Raw genomic sequence first — 17,417 nt, 5'->3', positions numbered from 1 at the left:
CAAAGAAATACCTGTTGTGCCTGGGAGCTTTTTTAAAAAAAACTGAAAGGCCTTAAATATTAGTTTTGTTTTTTTTAAAATATTGGATATCAGGGGCTGGGGTTGTGGCGAAGTGGTAGAGTGTTTGCTTCTGACATGTGAGGCACTGGGTTCAATCCTCAGTACCAAATAAAAATAAACAAAATGAAGGTATTGTGTCCATTTACAACTAAAAGAAAAAATTTTAAAAATACTGAATATCATATCATTTTGTTAAAGTACTTTGCAGGTACAAACAAGCTATTTCTCCATATATATATATTTTTTTTTCCATTTTCCAAATTGAAGGTTGAAATTGAGTCAGGTTCCTATGCTTCATGTTTCTCTAACTTCTTATAAATTTAGCAAATTCCTTTTTTTCCCCCAGCTGCAGGGTTCAGGATCAAACTCATGGTCTTGTACATGCTAGACAAGTGTTCTACTGAGCTACACCCCCAGCCTATGATTGTCCTATTTAAAAGTGTTTCCAGAAGTTTTCTTTAGCTTCAACTCTATCCTCCCCCTTGAAAGTACAGGATTTTAGGGGCAAATGTCACATTCCTTATTGAATTGGTCCAATCCTGATGGAGAGATCAAAAGACAAGTGTGTGATGCAACAAACATCCTGCCCTTTGGGCCTCTTGTCCATCCAAATTAGAATATTAATTCCAAATGGACTTTTTTTTAAGAGAGAGAATTTTTTAATATTTATTTTTCAGTTTTCGTAGGACACAACATCTTTATTTTTATGTGGTGCTGAGGAACCCAGCGCCCTGCGCATGCTAGGTGAGTGTGTTACTGCTTGAGCCACATCCCTAGCCCCCAAATGGACTTTTAACGTTTTTTCTTTATATTCATGGTTCTGTAAAAGTGAAATTATTGAAATTTGAGAGCCCTATCTTAGGACTACATGACTATAAACTACATAGTGATATTATCAAGTTCTGAGTATGGGGGGGCAGATAAAAAAGGTTAGATTGATTTTAGGAAAATTTATATGAAATTTATATGTAGCTGGGCACAATGGTGCACACCTGCAATCCCAGAGACTCCAGAGGTTGAGGCAGGAAGATTGCAAATTCAAGGCTAGCCTGAGTAATTTAGTGAGACTATCTCAAAATAAAAAGTAAAAGAGGAGGAAGTAGCTCAATGGAAGACCACTCCTGGGCTCAATCCCCATTACCGAGGGGGGGGGGGATAAGATATATTTATATGTAAAAAACTAGAAATCTTCCATTTTAGAAGAATTTAAAACTGTATTTTGTATTTTTTCCCAATAGTTTTGAACAATGATGTTATTCATTCAGTGTATTCTCATAGACATTATTATTATTAGGATTGGACCCAGGAGTGCAATACCACTGAGCTACATCTCCAGTCCTTTTTGTTTTTTATTTTCAGACATAGTCTTGTAGGAACAGACGAGGTCAAACACCAAAGAATTAGCAGGAAGCAGATTTATTTGGCTGCAGCCAGGTTCAGGGGGAAAAGCTTTCACTGTAACCAATCAATCCCCCTGAACCCCCAGTTCAAGCAGTTTCAGAACTTTAAACCCAGTGTGTAGGGGGAGGGGTTGGGAAGTTCACAATCTGCAGAAGTTCACACACATAAGCAGCTTTTCTTTCTCTGTTCTGGGCAAGTTAACCCTTCAAGGTCAGCACCTGAGAAGGGTAGAGCTTCTTCTCCCCTTTCTTACTTCCCCCTGCCAGCTGTTACCATGGAGCCCAATTAGTAACATCTTCTCTTCTCTTTGAAATGTAAACATCTCTGAAGCTGCAGCCCCAGACCACAGGCCTTGTTAAAGAATCTTTCTTATCACACTTTGCATTTGCAAACACTTCCCCCTTGAAAACTTTTACAATCTATTGTATATCTTACAAAATACTAGATAGTCCCTAATTGTGAAAAACTAGTAAAGGGGTGTTCAGCACTTGGACTGTTGATCTCTTTCTGGCCTCTGGCCAAGTAAGAGAGAGCAACAGGAAATAGGAAGCTTAACTACATTGAACTCTTTTGTAGATTCTTTTGCTGATAGTCCTAAAGTCAATTATGGTAATGATTTTTGGAGAGGCTTAATTTAAGATTTTCTATGAAGAAGGGGATGCCACTACAGTTTTACAAGGTGCTGAGGGTCTTGCTAAATTGCTGAGGCCAGTCTCAAACTTGTGATGCTCCTGCATCCTGCTGGGATTACACCTGCTGGGATTGCACCACCACACCCAGCTCATAGATTTTTATCATATTTTTGATATTACCTAGATTTAACAAAACTGATGATTCTCACAGATAGAATTTTACTTAGTTTCTTAGAGCTCTTGGCATTTTCTCTCAGTGTGTAAGACTTTATCACCAGGCATGGTAGTGAACGCCTGTAATCCCTGTGATGGGGAGGCTGAGACGAGGATTGCAAGTTCAAGACTGCCTCAGCAATTTAACAAGATCCTAAGAAACTTAACAAGACCCTGTCTCACAAAATATAAGACTGGGGATGTGGCTCAGTAGTTAATTAAGTATTTCTGGGTTCAATTCCTGGTACCAAAACCAAAACAAACAAAAAAAGATATTATCATCATTATATATAATGAGACACCTAAAAAGCTGGTCAGATTTTTAGAATCCTTAAAGCAGTAAAAATCAGTGCAATTGGTTGGGTCTGATCATGCATGCTTTTAACTCCAGCTACTCAGGAGGCTGAGGTTCAAGGCCAGCCTGGGCAACCTAGGAAGACTCTGTCTAAATAAAGTAAAATAAAATAAAGGGAAATAAAATACAGGGAATGTAGTTCAGTGATATAGCACTTGCCTAGCATATATGAGGCCCTAGGTTCAATTATAGTACACAAAAAGGAAAAACAGCATAATTATCACCTCTATTTAATCACCCTCTGTTTCTCCACTGAATGTCAGTGTTAGAACCAAAACTTACTGTCTAATTAGTATTAAATATTTTTTTGCAGGCACTCCCAGGAGAGGGCCAAGTGTGATTTGACTCATAATACTAGTCTCCAAAAAGATATGAGATTTCTTAGTTATCATTTAAAGGATTTTGCAATTCGTTATTTAAAAGGTTTTACAAGAATATATTTTAATTGGGCACCTTGAGTTTGCTTAACTATTTATGGTGTTTGTGGCCCTTACCTCTTTAAGAAGGTCTTTTCTATTATGGAACATTTATCTAAATGACTACCACTTTCATCTGTAAGCTTCCATCTTATTCTATACAGCCACATCAAATGTTTAATATTGTATTCTACGTATAATAATTGTCATAATATAAATGAAGGAAGATAGATATGTGTGGCTACCTGAAGGAAATTGATGAGAATGTAGTTAGGTTTTAGGAGAGGAAAAGGAGGTAGGGGACTATGGTTTTTCTCTCAATGGACTGTTTGATTATGGAATAGCTTAAGTATACTTCTAGGGCATTTAGTCATAGAAGTATCCTTAATTTGATCCAGCTAGTCTGATAGATGTAGAGGGGATGCTGCATCCTAAGCAAGGTATATTTTTTAAATGTTTTTTATAATTGTTGATAGACCTTTATTTTATTCATTTATTCATATGTGGTGCTTTACCACTAGGCCACAACCCCAGCCCAAGGTATATTTTTAAAAAAAATATTTAGTTGTAGATGGACATAATACCTTTATTTATTTATTTTTATATGATACTGGGGATCAAACCCAGTGCCTCACTCATGCTAGGCAAGCACTCTACCACTGAGCCACTTCCCCAGGTATGTTAATGAAAAAAAAAAAAAACTAGGGTGTGGTCGTGCATATCTGTAATTCCAGTGACTCTGGAGGCTGAGGCTGGTGGATGGCAAGTTCAGTGGCAGCCCGGGCAACTTAATAAGTTCTTCTCAAAATAAAAAATAGAAATAATTGGCATATTACTGAACCAGTACTCCTGGTTCAGTTCTCAGTACTACAAAAAGAAAAACTACTCTTAGTGAATTTCATAACAAGCATATAATAGATGAGGCAAAGCATAAGGAGACTCATCTTACGCAGAATATTTCTAGAAACAACAGCTTAGAATAGGCCAACTAAAGGGAATATTCTTTCTTCTTTGTATTTCAGTCTCTTTTGGGTCAGTGGTAGAAAATGATGAAGCAGCCTTCAAAGCAGGAAGTACACATACCTGTTGAGTGGTGCACTATCCAGAGAAAATTGAAAGGCAGAGGTGAAAAGGAAGATTGGCTCTCAGGGGGATAGGGAAAAATGGGCTACAGGTCACTCTCTTTGGATCTTCTTAAATGAATGACTCCTCTAGTTGTTATTTGATGATGACTACTGAAAATTTCATTGTCCTCTTCCCTTTAGCTAGGATGGGTACCAGAAAAAAGGTTCATGCATTTGTCCGTGTCAAACCCACTGATGACTTTGCTCATGAAATGATCAGATATGGAGATGACAATAAAGTAAGTAGAATGTGTTTGCCTTTGCCTTCCTGGGTCCTTCTCTGTTCTACCTCACTACAGTGGGATCCTATTTCCAACAACTATTTAGGGACCAGGACAGAATTGATCCATCAAATCCAAACCACGCCCTCAACATTGAAATTAAATGAGAAAGTTCATGAGGTTCCCATCTTTAATTGTCCTTTATTAACAATTTTACTGTTAAGAAGTTTACCCTGCATTCTTCCATTATATAATTTCTCAGGGGTATAGTAAGAATGCATATAGTAAGAATGCAGGCATGGGGGCACATATCTGTAATTGCAGCGACTAGGCAGGCTGAGGCAGGAAGGTCACAAGTTTGAGGCTAGCCTTAGCAACTTAGCAAGACCCTGTCTCAAAATACAAATTTAAAAAAAAAAAAAAACAACTAAGGGCTGGAGAATTTGGCTCAGTGGTTAAGCACCCCTGGGTTTGATCGCTGGTACTAAAGAAAAAAAAAAGAGTGTTGTTTTGAGTTGATTATTGTTAAATTTATCCAAGCAGTAGGGGAGACTCTTATCATGAGTACTGAAGATTTATTCACCCTGTACCTTCACCACTGTCCTAAGAATCTTTCTGAAGCCTTTGACAGGCCTAGAACAGCATGAGAGTGTTAGATGTAAAAACATGTACAGGTCCATCTGGCCAGCATTGAGACATTTTTTAAAAGAAGAATTCAAGGGCAATCTGCTCAAGACTTTAAGGTTCTAGCACTCAAAAAAGAGCTCAAATGTGGCATTTTAAAATGTGCCCTATAGGGGCTGAGGTTGTGGCTCAGTGGTAGAGCACTTGCCTCGCCTGTGTGAGACCCTGGATTCGATCCTTAGCACCACATAAAAATAAATAAGTGAAATAAAGACATTGTGTCCAACTATAACTAAAAAATAAATATTTTAATGTGCCCTACAGTACATGTTTTCAATGAACATAGAAGCACAGAGCATTTTATATATGTATGAACCAAACCTGTCTTCTTGGTCTTGGTTTTTCTCTGCATGGCCAGGTCTTAGCTTTTGGATTAGAACAGCCAGTATATAATTTCAGCAAGATAATGTTTACATCAGAATTCCCATTAAGAAGCTTGGAATCTTAAGAGGCATTGACCTTACCCAGTATGTTCCTAAGCCAGCTGCTGCCACTGTGGCTGCAATGAAGATACATACATCTAAAAATCTTGATTACAAGTAGGCTGGGCACCTTCAGTTTACTCTAATACCAGTGAGTGACTGACGGTGTCTGGGAGGCCCAGAGCCTTTTCTGTGGCTACCTCATTATTACTCACGTTGGGCTTTGGTATATATGTAGAAATAGGTGCTTACCACAATGCAGAGCTGAGGGAGACCTTACCACTTTTAACCAGTGACAGGGCTCAAGCCCAGGCTTCTGTCACCAAGCTCACTATTCCCTCTGACCTAATTCAAGGCCTCCTATACTTGTAGGATATGTCTAAGTCTTGTTTACTACGAACATGATAAATTGGTTTGACTCCATTTCATAGATGGGGGAGCCAAACAGCCACACCCTGTAAACTAGGATGAGAGACACAGAAACTAGGAAGTGCATGTCTTCTGATCTTCCTCCACAGGGTGATATGGCCTCCCTGCAGGCGCTTCCTTCTTCTATACCAAATTGTTCATCCAGAATCTCATCTATATGGGAGTCCCTGCTCATCCTAAAGTTCACTAGCAACCTCAAAATGAGATTGCTTCCTCGTTTTTCTCCAGGTCAGGCCTTTGGTATCAGTGGCTTTTTTGTAACTGACATATAATTTCCTTCCTTCTTTCTCTCCCATTCCCCCCTCTCCATCTCCCCCTCACCCCCTTCCTTTCTCTCTGTTTTCCTAGAGCATTGATATTCACTTAAAAAAAGATATCCGGAAAGGAGTTGTCAATAACCAGCAAACAGACTGGTCATTCAAGCTGGATGGGGTTCTCCATGATGCCTCTCAGGACTTGGTGTATGAGACAGTCGCAAAGGATGTGGTTTCTCAAGCCCTTGATGGCTATAATGGTAATTAAATTAATTAATTGTTGTTTTACCTAAGAACCTGAGGATCACTTTCTGAAGGAAGACATACAAGTATTTTATGGTGAATAAAATAAAACATACTAACATTTGTAGGCTCATTTTCCTGTTTCCATGTTCTTTTTTTTTAACTTTTTTTTTTTTTTTAGAGAGAGACAGAGAATTTTTTAATATTTATTTTTTAGTTTTCGGCAGACACAACATCTTTGTTTGTATGTGGTGCTGAGGATCAAACCCAGGCCGCACACATGCCAGGCAAGCGTGCTACTGCTTGAGCCACATCCCCAGCCCCTGTCTCCATGTTCTTAATAGTGGAAAACTTCCTATTTGCTTGATGACATTGTGGGCATGCCTGACCCACTACCCTAGGATCCTACCTTGATAGGATGATTAGAAGACCCTGGCTTTTTATAGGTTGTAGAGGTTCAACTATTATCCTATTAAAATGTTGGTTTGACAATATGTCTTTATGATCAATTTGATGATGTCTAAACATTTTTCTCTTAGCTACCTGCTGGAAACTATTTCCATTTATTCTAACTTATTGTAATCCCTTTACTGTTCATATTCCAGTATAGAATTATTCATATTATCCCTAAAAGCTTCATCAGTGATTGATTTTTCTCAACAAAGTAAAAACAGCTTTATTAAGAATGTTTTAAAAACTTATTTAGTCTAAGTTTATTAATCTTAAAACATGGGATCAGTGGTGTAGCTCAGTGGTAGAGTGCTTGCTCTGTCAGGTCTGCTGTGTAAACACCCAGAAGCAGTCTTTGGGATGGGATCAAGCCAAAAGCAAGAGCAGATGGGAGCCCAGGGTGACTACCTAGTTCATGTCTCAGAGCCTGGTGGTGATGCTAGACCTAAAGGATATGAAAAGTACAAATGAAAAGTCTTTCAGGGTATTCAGTGGAACCAGATCAGGGACCAGTAATGATGGTCCATTTTTGGAAGTGACCTTGGACTAACTAGGAGCTCTCTTTGTCCTGTGCGAATCTGCAAATGTTGACAGGAAATGCCCTTTCTACTCTATCTCTTCCTGGAGATTTTAAAAGCCTTTTTTGTTTTTATGGATAAGTTGATGACTCTTGCCAGACCCAGACCCAAGCAGTTCATGACCTTGCAAGAGAAGGAGGAAAGTCTAATGCTCCTGTTCCCTTCCTCATCTTTTAAGTAAAAGTTCCCACTCTTCACTTCCCTGAAACTCCCTGTTCTCAGAAGCTCTAGGACTAGAAGCTCCCTCTCTCCCTCTCTAGGCCCAGAACATCTCTTGGTGCAGACAACATTAGAGCACTGGGTGGACTACAAATTCAGGGCAGATACCCATGTTTTGACTGTTTATGTGTCATCAGTTTTACTACTCCTTTGCTTGCCCATCCTCCTCCATGGTGGAATTCCTAATGTCTTTGGCCAATTCCCACTGGCTACCTTCATACAAGGGTTCTGCTTGGCACTAGATATGCTGGGGAATGGGAGAACTGTCCTTAGAATTATTTTCCTGGATGTCACTGAGATGTGTTCTGAAATGTTTGCAGGTACCATTATGTGTTATGGGCAGACGGGAGCTGGCAAGACATACACCATGACGGGGGCCACTGAGAATTACAAGCACCGGGGGATCCTCCCTCGTGCTCTGCAGCAGGTAGAGAGTGGGCCCATGGGTGGGATGTCACATAGGTCCCCTCTCTGCCATAGATGCTGACAATTTCAGATCAGCTAATAGAAATAATGGGATCTGGCCCTCTGAGGAGTTGCAGCCAGTACTGGTACCAGTACTATAGACAGAATAAATTCACATGGCGGGGGGAGGGGGTAGAGGCCTCAGGAGACTAGAGGTTCAAACACCCACACTGTTTCCTCATTTGTAAAAGAGGGAGCAGGCATGTTCCAATAGTTTGTGATTCTGTAATTAAAGATTTGAAAGTCCTTCCTTGTTTTAACTAGTATAATGTGGGCTCTTTCAGAGCTAACTTTACTGGCCGGCTTTGGCTTCTTTACCCAACATTGCCTTTAAAGAGCAAAGACAAGAAGTGAACCATGACCTGAGCTTTCAAAACTGTGTCAACTATGGCTTAGTGAAGTATGACTGAAGACAGGGCATAAAGGCCTTCCTTTGGGGCCTGCTAGCCTGGGTTCTGTGAAGACTATGTTTGGAGGAGGAAGCAAAAAACCTTCCCACTAAAGCATCTTGTGGTTTGACAGCCTTATCCTATGAGAAGTATAGATATCCTAGTATATAAACCATCTAAAGCTTCGGTATCTCAGCATCTCAGTCTGCAGTTGTATAGTCCAGTGCCACCTAATAGAAATATCATGTAAGTCACATATGCAATTTTGAGTTTTCTAGTAGCTACATTTAAAAAATAAATAGGTGAAATTTTACTTATTTGGGGGATATTGGGGTTTGAACCCAGGGTCTCACACATGTAGGAAAGCACTGTACTGCTGAACTATATCCCCAGCAGTTGGGAGTTGCCACATAGGAATCAAGTACCCCTTAGCCTTGAGCAATGAGAACGTGGAGATGTGGCAAGCCAGCCATGGGCTGTGTGTGTGTGAAATATGAGCACTGAGTGCACAAAGTGGACTGAACCGACGTTGCCCCTCTGTTTAGGTGGGCCTCGCTCTGCTTATGATCCCCACACAGCTCATGAGATGGTCATGGCCTTCTTAGATGTCAGTCAGTCTGCTGACAGCTGACATCACGAAACTAGACTCAACCCCCTGAAACCTGACCCCTTGCCTCAATTGAATGGCTTCTCCCCAATAAAAGGGTTCAGCACATGCTCCTCTCTCTGTCTTTTCACGGACCCCTAAGGTAAGAGGAGCCATCGTAACACCCAAAGGAAAAGTATTTCTCTGTCTCTGTGTGATTATTTCGTGCCAGCCAGGTTCACCTGGAGTGACCTTAAGTTTTAGTCATGGAATGTGACACCCAGCCCTTTTTAATTTTATTTTCAGAGAGGGGTCTCCCTAAGTTGTCCAGGTTGGCCTTGACATTGTGATCCTCCTGCATCAGCCTCCTGAGTAGCTGGGAGTACCAATATGTGTGCCAACTATGCCTAGTGTGAAAATAATTTTAACAATATAATTTTTTTATATTGTACTGGGGATGGAACCCAGAGGGTCTTTACTACTGAGCTACATCCCCACCCCTTTTTGTTTTTTATTTTGAGACAAGTTCTTGTTAAATTCCAAAAGCTGGCCTTAAACCTGCAATCTTCTTGTCTCACCCTCCCAAATTGCTTGGGATTACATGCAAGTGTCACCATTCTTGTTAATTTTAGCAATATAACTTAACTTGGTATATTCAAAATATAATTTCCAAATGTAATTAGTATAAAAGTTATTGAAATAGTTCACATTATTTTTCTATTAATAAGTCTTTGAAATTTGATTTATATTTTATACTTGGGGAGTACATTTCAATTTAGGCACTAAGTATTAGCAGAAATACCTGTATTCATTCACATTTTGTAAAATTTCGAGTTGAAAAAGTAGATTTAGCTGGGTGTGGTGGCATTGTCTATAATCTCAGTGGGGCAGGAAGCAAGTACAAGGCCAGCTCCAGGAATTTAGTGAAGTTTTTTTTTTTATCTTAGAGATCTTGCCTCAAAATAAAAAATAAAAAGAAATAAAAAGGGCTCAGTGGTTAAGCACCCCTGGGTTTAATCCAAAAAAAAAAAAGAAGAAGAAGAAAAAAGAGAAAAAGTAGATTTACATACTAAAGTTGTTACAAACATACTTAAAAGTTTACTGATAAATGAAATAAATTTTAAAATTTAATTTACATAAAATTTTAAATTAAATTCATTTGCATTAGCAACATTTCAAGTGTACAACAGCCATCTGTGGTTACTATCTATCATTTTGGACATCTCAAGTCTAACCTTTTAGAAAAAGTGAGACTTGAGGATTATCAGCCCAATTCTCTATTTAACAAGGAAAAAAATTAAGGTACTGTGACTGAGGGTGTAGCTCAGTAATGGAGTGCTTGCCTAGCATGTACGAGGCCCTGGGTTTAATCCCCAACCAAAAAAAAAAAAAAAAAAAAAAAGAAAGAAAGAAAGAAAAGAAACTTAACAGGGGGAAAAGACTAGTCCAAAGTCATGCTGGGAAGGATATTAGGAGTTAAGGAAGCTGAATTCTGGCTTTGCCTCTATCCTTATTATCAGAGTGACTATAGAAAATTTTAATGCATGGAACTTTCCATAAATGGGAATTGCTCTTGCCTGCCTCCCACAGGGGATTTGTGAGGATGAAATTGAATAATAGATACAAAAGAGGTGTGTAGATATGGAGAATACCATATGTAAGAATACCATATGTAAGAGATCTTCACTTCAGAATCTTTTTCACTCATCATGCCTCTACTTCTTGTGACTAGATGAGGGTTAGCCAATCAGGAAGTCATGCTTCAAACAACTATAAGATGATAATTAATATCACCCATTGGACTAATCATAATAATTATTGATGGTGAACATCATGCCAGTTAGATTATGATGAATTCCTTGAGGACAAGAATTGTCTTATACTTCTTGATCTTCTCTCCTGAGGTAAGAGCAACCCTGGCTCTTGGAGTTCTGCCCTTGGTAACTGCTGTCCAATCTCCCATCTAGGTTTTTAAGATGATTGAAGAGCGCCCTACACATGCCATCACTGTGCGTGTTTCCTACTTGGAAATCTATAATGAGAGCCTGTTTGATCTCCTGTCTACTCTGCCCTATGTTGGACCTTCAGTCACACCAATGACCATTGTGGAAAATCCTCAGGGGGTCTTCATTAAGGGCTTGTCAGTCCACCTCACAAGTCAGGAGGAGGATGCATTTAGTCTCCTTTTTGAGGTGAGATGATCAAGTCAAAGGGCTCCTTTCCTTTCCTGGCCAACCTTTCCCTCCCACTCCCTCCCTCCTCCATCTTTAGTTTTCTACTTATTTTGAAAATAAATATATTAATATATGCAAATCCAGTCAGAACTAAATAATATGAATAAAAAAGTTAACTTATAAACTTATTCCCTTAAGGCAACAATAATGTATATTTTAGTTTATTTCCTTCCAGCCTTTTTTCCTGGGGCAGTTTTTTTTCTTTACAGAGTTGAAATTATTTGTGTTTTCTCTCTCACCCTGTCTTTCTCTTTAGTTAACATTAAATTGTGAGCCCTTATAACATAGAAAAAATAAGGATAAACATCTTTAGCTAGGCATGGTGGTGAATACCTGTAATCCCAGATACTTGGGAGGTTGAGGTACAAGGATCATAAGTTCAAGGCCATCCTGGGCAACCTAGACTATGTCTTAAAATAAAAATACAAATAAAGCCAGGTGCAGTGGCCCACACCTGTAATCCCAGTGACTTTGGGAGGCTGAGGCAGGAGGATTGCAAGTTCTATACCAGCCTGGACAACATAGACCCAGACTCAAAATAAGGGCTAGGAATGTAGGTCAGTGGTAGAATGCTTGCCTAGCATGTTTGAGTCCCTAAGTTTAGTTCTCAGGACTAGAAAACAAACAAAATTCTTACTATAAAAATGCTCTTACAGCCAGACAGGGTGGTGCTCATCTGAAAGGACGATCACAATTTTCTTTTAAGTTGTAGATGGACACAATACCTTTATTTAATTTATGTATTTTATTTTATGTGGTGCTGAGGATTGAACCCAGGGCCTCACACATGCCACACCCCCAGCCCCAAGGATCACAATTTTTTTTTTTTTTTTTGGTACCCGGGATTGAACTCAGTGGCACTTAACCACTGAGCCACATTCCTAGCCCCCCCTTTTTTTTTTTTAATTTTTTTTAGTTATAGTTGGACACTATCTTTATTTTTATGTGGTGCTGAGGATCGAACCCAGTGCTTCACATGTGCGAGGTGGGCACTCTATCACTGAGCTACAGTCCCAGCCCCCTAGCCCTTATTTGTTATTGTTTTTTAAAATTTTCTTTTTAGTTGTAGATGGACATTATACCTCTATTTTATTTTTATGTAGCGCTAAGGATCAAACCCAATGCCTTCCACATGTGAGACGAGTACTCTACAAGTAAGTTACAACCCCAGTGCCCCAGGCCTATTTTGTATTTTATTTAGAGACCAGGTATCACTGAATTGCTTAGCACTTCTCTAAGTTGCTGAGGCTGGCTTTGAACTCAAGATCCTACTGCCTCAGGCTCCTGAGCCAGTAGGACTACAGACAAGCTCCACCATTCTGGGCCCAGAATCACAAATTTGAGGCCAGCCTTAGCACCCTAGTGAAGTTCTGTCTCAAAATAAAACATGAAAAAAAGCTGGGATTCCCCAGGTTCAATCCCCAGTAATCAACAAAGTGTATGTTATTCTTTTAAAAGTCATTTAGGCTTGAACTCCTACATTACTGGTGAAAATGTGAAATGATACAGCCAGTTTGACAGTTTCCTAAAAAAAGTTAAACATATAAAAAATAAAATAAAACTTTAGGGGGCTGGGGATATGGCTCAAGCGGTAGCGCGCTCACCTGGCGTGCGTGCGGCCCGGGTTCGATCCTCAGCACCACATACCAACAAAGATGTTGTGTCCGCCGAGAACTAAAAAAATAAATGATAAAAAAATTCTCTCTCTCTCCTCTCTCACTCTCTCTTTTAAAAAAATAAAATAAAATTTTAAATGAGACAAAAACCAAAAACCACAAAAAAGTTAAATATCAGGGTGTTTGTTTTTTTTGTTTGTGGTACAGATGAATTGAACACAAGGCTCACACATGCTAGGCAAGAGCTCTACCACTGAGCTCCCATCTCCAATCCTAAACATGAATTTTATTACAGGACTTAGCAATTCTGTTCCTAGGTATCTACCCACAAGAAATGAAAGCATATGTACATCCAAAGAGTTATATGCATATGTTCCTAGCAGCATTATTCATAATAGCCAAAAGCTGGAAATAACGGAAACACTGTCAACTGGTGAATGGATAAACAAAATGTGGTACATCCATCCATACAATGGAAAACTACCTAGCAATAAAAAGAAACGGAGTGCTGATATGTACTACAACATGGATAAGCCTCAAACATGCTGAGTGAAAGAAGTCAATCACAAAGACCACATTATTAAATGATTTCATTCACATGAAATGTCCAGAACAGTCACATCTATAAAGACAGAAAGCAGAACAGCAGTTGCTTTGAGGAGAGAGTGGGAAGTAATTGCAAATAGGCCCCAGGGAGCTGGGGGGTTGATGATGCAGCATTTCTAAAATAGGATGGTGATGATGGTGGCACGATTCTGTAAACTTAGAAAAATCACCAAATTGTTTAGTTAAAATAGTAGATTTTGTGGTTTTTAAATTATAATAAGGACTGGGGTTGTAGCTCAGTGGTTGAGTGCTTGCCTAGCATGTGTGAGGCACTGAGTTCTTTTCTCAGTGTCACACATCAATAAGTAAAATAAAGGTCCATCAACAACTATAAATATATACACAACAACTATATATATATCAACAACTATAAATATATAAACATATATATATGTATATAATATATATATATATATGTATGTATGTATGTATGTTATTATAATCCGTAAAACTGCTTTGAAAAAAAAAAGTCAAAGTCACATAAGTGTCCTCTGGGTGATTTATGCCTGAATCCCTTGAGTCTACCAAGAAGAAAAAGCCTCCCTGGTGGCAGCAATGGGGCATTCTTGTTGTTCCTGACATTTCGTTTTGAAGAATGATGTTTGCTGTAAGTTTCCAGTGACTATAATAAAAGTTAAAAAGGTCAAAACGTTTGGAAAGTTTTTAAACATGAATAAGAATTCATATTCATACCCCTTAGAAGTAGCCACCATTTTGACTAATAAGATAATCATTAGCTTGGTCTTTTTTTTTTTAAATTGGGGATTGAACCCAGGGATGCTCTGCCACAGAGCTATATCTCCAGCCTTTTTATTTTTAATTTTGAGACAGGGTTTCTCTTAGTTGCTTAGGACCTCACGAAGTTGCTGAGGCTGGCCTTGAACTTGGGATCCTCGTGCCTCAGCCTTTGGAGTCACTGGGATTACAGGCCTGTGCTGCCTGGTTACTTACCATTCTTGAAAGTATGTTAGCCTGGATCCTCTAAGAAGCAGATGCCAAGATGGGATTAAATATGCAAAAAATGTTATTAGGGAAATCCCTGAGTCAAGGAATAGGAAGGGTAAGGCTGGATCTTCCAGCTCTTCTCATGCAAAAGGCAAGAATTGCCATGTATATAAGGAATGTTCAGCGAGGCTATTGGGGGCCTTGAACCAAAGTTGGCCCCAAAAGAATGGATATATATTAATATTCATGTTACACTCAGTCCTTTCTTGGAAGCAGTCCATAAGAGCATAGTGTTTTGATTTCCTAGTGCTGCATAACAAATGACCACAAAATTAATAGCTTAAAATAACATACATAGCCGGGTGCGGTGGTGCATGCCTGTAATCCCATCGGCTTGGGAGACTGAGGCAGGAGAATCGCAAGTTCAAAGCCAGCCTCAGCAAAAGAGAGGTACTAAGCAACTCAGTGAGACCCTGTCTCTAAATAAAATCCAAAACAGGGCTGGGGATGTGACTCAGTTGTTGAGTGGCCCTGAGTTCAATGCCCAGTACCAAAAAAAAAAAAAAAAAAAACAAAAAAAAACCACATTTATCATCTCACAGTTTCTGTGGATCAGGTGCCTAGGTTTAGCAAGGGTAAGTCCTTTGCAGGGTCTCATCAAGGTGTTATTTTTTTTTTTAGGGTCCTCTTCTGAGCTTATATGGCTGTGGGCAGAATTCATTTCCATGAAGTTCTAGAACTGAGATCCCATTGGTGTAAACTGGTGACTGTCCACAGCTCCAAGAGTCTGCTCACAGTTGATTGTCATGTGGCTTTTTCATTGGGGTCTTCCTAGGACCCTCAAGATATAGCGACTTCTTTCCTCAAGGTCAATTGCAGAAAGTTTTTCAAGGCTCTCCTGATTAGGTCAGGTCTTCCCAGGATAATCTCCTTTTGATTTATTTTAAATCAGCAAATCTCTTTACCTTTATCATAGTCTGTGGTTTAGAAGCAAGCTACAAGATCAAGGAGATGGGGCTGTATACAGAGGCACAGTTGATTGGCAATAACACATGGCTTCCATGAAAACATGGTGGTAGATTTCAGAGCCTAGCAGCTGAGGGGCTCAGTAAGTTATGCTCCTTATGGAAGAAGAGCTGTGAGATGCTTTTTTAAATCTCCAGGTGGAGATTGAATCTCCAGGGCACTTTACCACTGAGCTCTATCCTCAGCCCTTTTTATTTTTTATTTTAAGTCAGGGTTTCTTATGATCCTCCTGCCTCAGTCTCCCAAGCTGCTAGCATTTCTGGTATGCACCACCATGCCCAGTTTGTTAGATACATTCTTGTGAGCAACACAAAAAAAGTAATTTTTGTGTGTGGTTGCTTTAAAAAGTTTATTTTAGCTTTTTTTTTTCCCTGCAGTCTCACTATAAATGATGTGATTTGTAAAAACTTTTTTTTGTCATATTAGGAATTTATTGGTTCTCCTGAACCTGTGTATTGTTAATTTTTATTATTTGGGGGAAATTTTTCAGCCTTTCTCTGTTCAATAAAAATTTTTTTCATTTTCTTATTCATATTCTTCTTAATTCTAACATAAGACCTCACACCAATCCTCTACGGCTCTCACTCCATTTTTTCTTTCATTTTGTCTGACCCCCCACCACACACAATACTAGGGATTGAACCCAGAGGTACTGTACCACTGAGCTACATCCCCAATCCTTCTTATTTTGAGACAAGGTCTCACTAAGTTTCAGAGGCTGGCCTGGAACTTGTGATCGATCTCCTTGTGCTAACCTCCTGAGTCACTGGGATTATAGTCATATACCACCATGTCTGGCTATGATGCATTTTTGATAACTTTGTGATCTTGCTTTTAGTTAACTAATTCTGTCTTCTTCTTGTCTAATCTGCTGTCAATCATATCCACTAAGTTTTTAATTTTGGATATTGTGGGTAGGGTTTGTTTCTAGAAGTTTTATTTAGTTCAAAAGTGCTATGTCTTATAATTTTCTCACATAAAGATAATTTTAAACTGGTTATTTATTTATTTATTTAAACATGGTAAATATAATTTTTTAATTTTTGATATTTTCAGTGACTGAAGTCTGTAGGATTTTCCACTTATTCACTTTTACAGTTTTTTTAAAATATTTATTTTTTAGTTGTAGTTGGACATAATACCTTTATTTTATTTATTTTTATGTGGTACTGAGGATCGAACCCAGGCCTCGCACGCACTAGGTGAACGCTCTGCCACTGAGCCATAATCCCAGCCCCTACATTTTTTTTTATAGTTATAGATGAGCAGCATGCCTTTATTTATTTTTGTATGTGGTGCTAAGGTTTGAACCCAGTACCTCACACATGCTAGGTAAGTGCTCTGCCACTGAGCTACAGCCTCAGCCCTACAATTTTTTTTAATATTTATTTTTAGTTGTAGTTGGACACAATACCTTTATTTTATTTATTTACTTTTATGTGGTGCTGAGGATGGAACCCAGAGCCTCTCGTGCTAGATAAATGCTCTATCACTGAGCCACAACCTCTACCCCACTTTTACAATTTCTTATTTTCTTGTATGCCTATTTATCTTTGACTGTGTGCTAGTTATTGCTATTGGAAAATTATTTGTGGAAATTTCCCACTGGCCTAAGAAGAATGTGCATTCCAAAGAGAGATTTTGAATTTGCTTCTATCAGAGCCTGTGGGGACAATATCATCCAGGGACCACCTTAGCTTTAGGTTCTCTGGCCCACCAGACTGGGCCACAACTTCTCAGGGGAGGTTTATTTATTTATTGCTTTTCTTTCCCCTTTCTTCTTTGTCCATTTATAAAATGCTTCTCTATATTATTGTAGAGTTGACTGTTGGGGTAGATTGTTTGATTT

The 17,417-nt window shown here is 38.9% G+C and overlaps 1 protein-coding gene across 2 annotated transcripts in view; it reads left to right on the top strand.

Annotated features, from left to right (window-relative positions):
• Nucleotides 1-17,417, top strand: part of Kif9 (kinesin family member 9) — a 58,574-nt gene that overhangs the window by 2,493 nt on the left and 38,664 nt on the right. For both annotated transcript variants that reach the window (XM_026389929.2, XM_077795689.1), the window contains exons 2-5: nucleotides 4,343-4,440; nucleotides 6,306-6,471; nucleotides 8,022-8,128; nucleotides 11,109-11,333. In XM_026389929.2, the coding sequence (XP_026245714.2) occupies nucleotides 4,348-4,440; nucleotides 6,306-6,471; nucleotides 8,022-8,128; nucleotides 11,109-11,333 (591 nt within the window). In that variant the 5' untranslated portion in view covers nucleotides 4,343-4,347. The remainder of the gene's footprint in view (nucleotides 1-4,342; nucleotides 4,441-6,305; nucleotides 6,472-8,021; nucleotides 8,129-11,108; nucleotides 11,334-17,417) is intronic.

The sequence above is a fragment of the Urocitellus parryii genome, chromosome 3, assembly GCF_045843805.1.
Source record: "Urocitellus parryii isolate mUroPar1 chromosome 3, mUroPar1.hap1, whole genome shotgun sequence".
Taxonomy (NCBI): Eukaryota; Metazoa; Chordata; class Mammalia; order Rodentia; family Sciuridae; genus Urocitellus; species Urocitellus parryii.
Note: the sequence above shows the minus strand (reverse complement) of the source record. Positions and strands in the feature narration are given on the sequence as shown.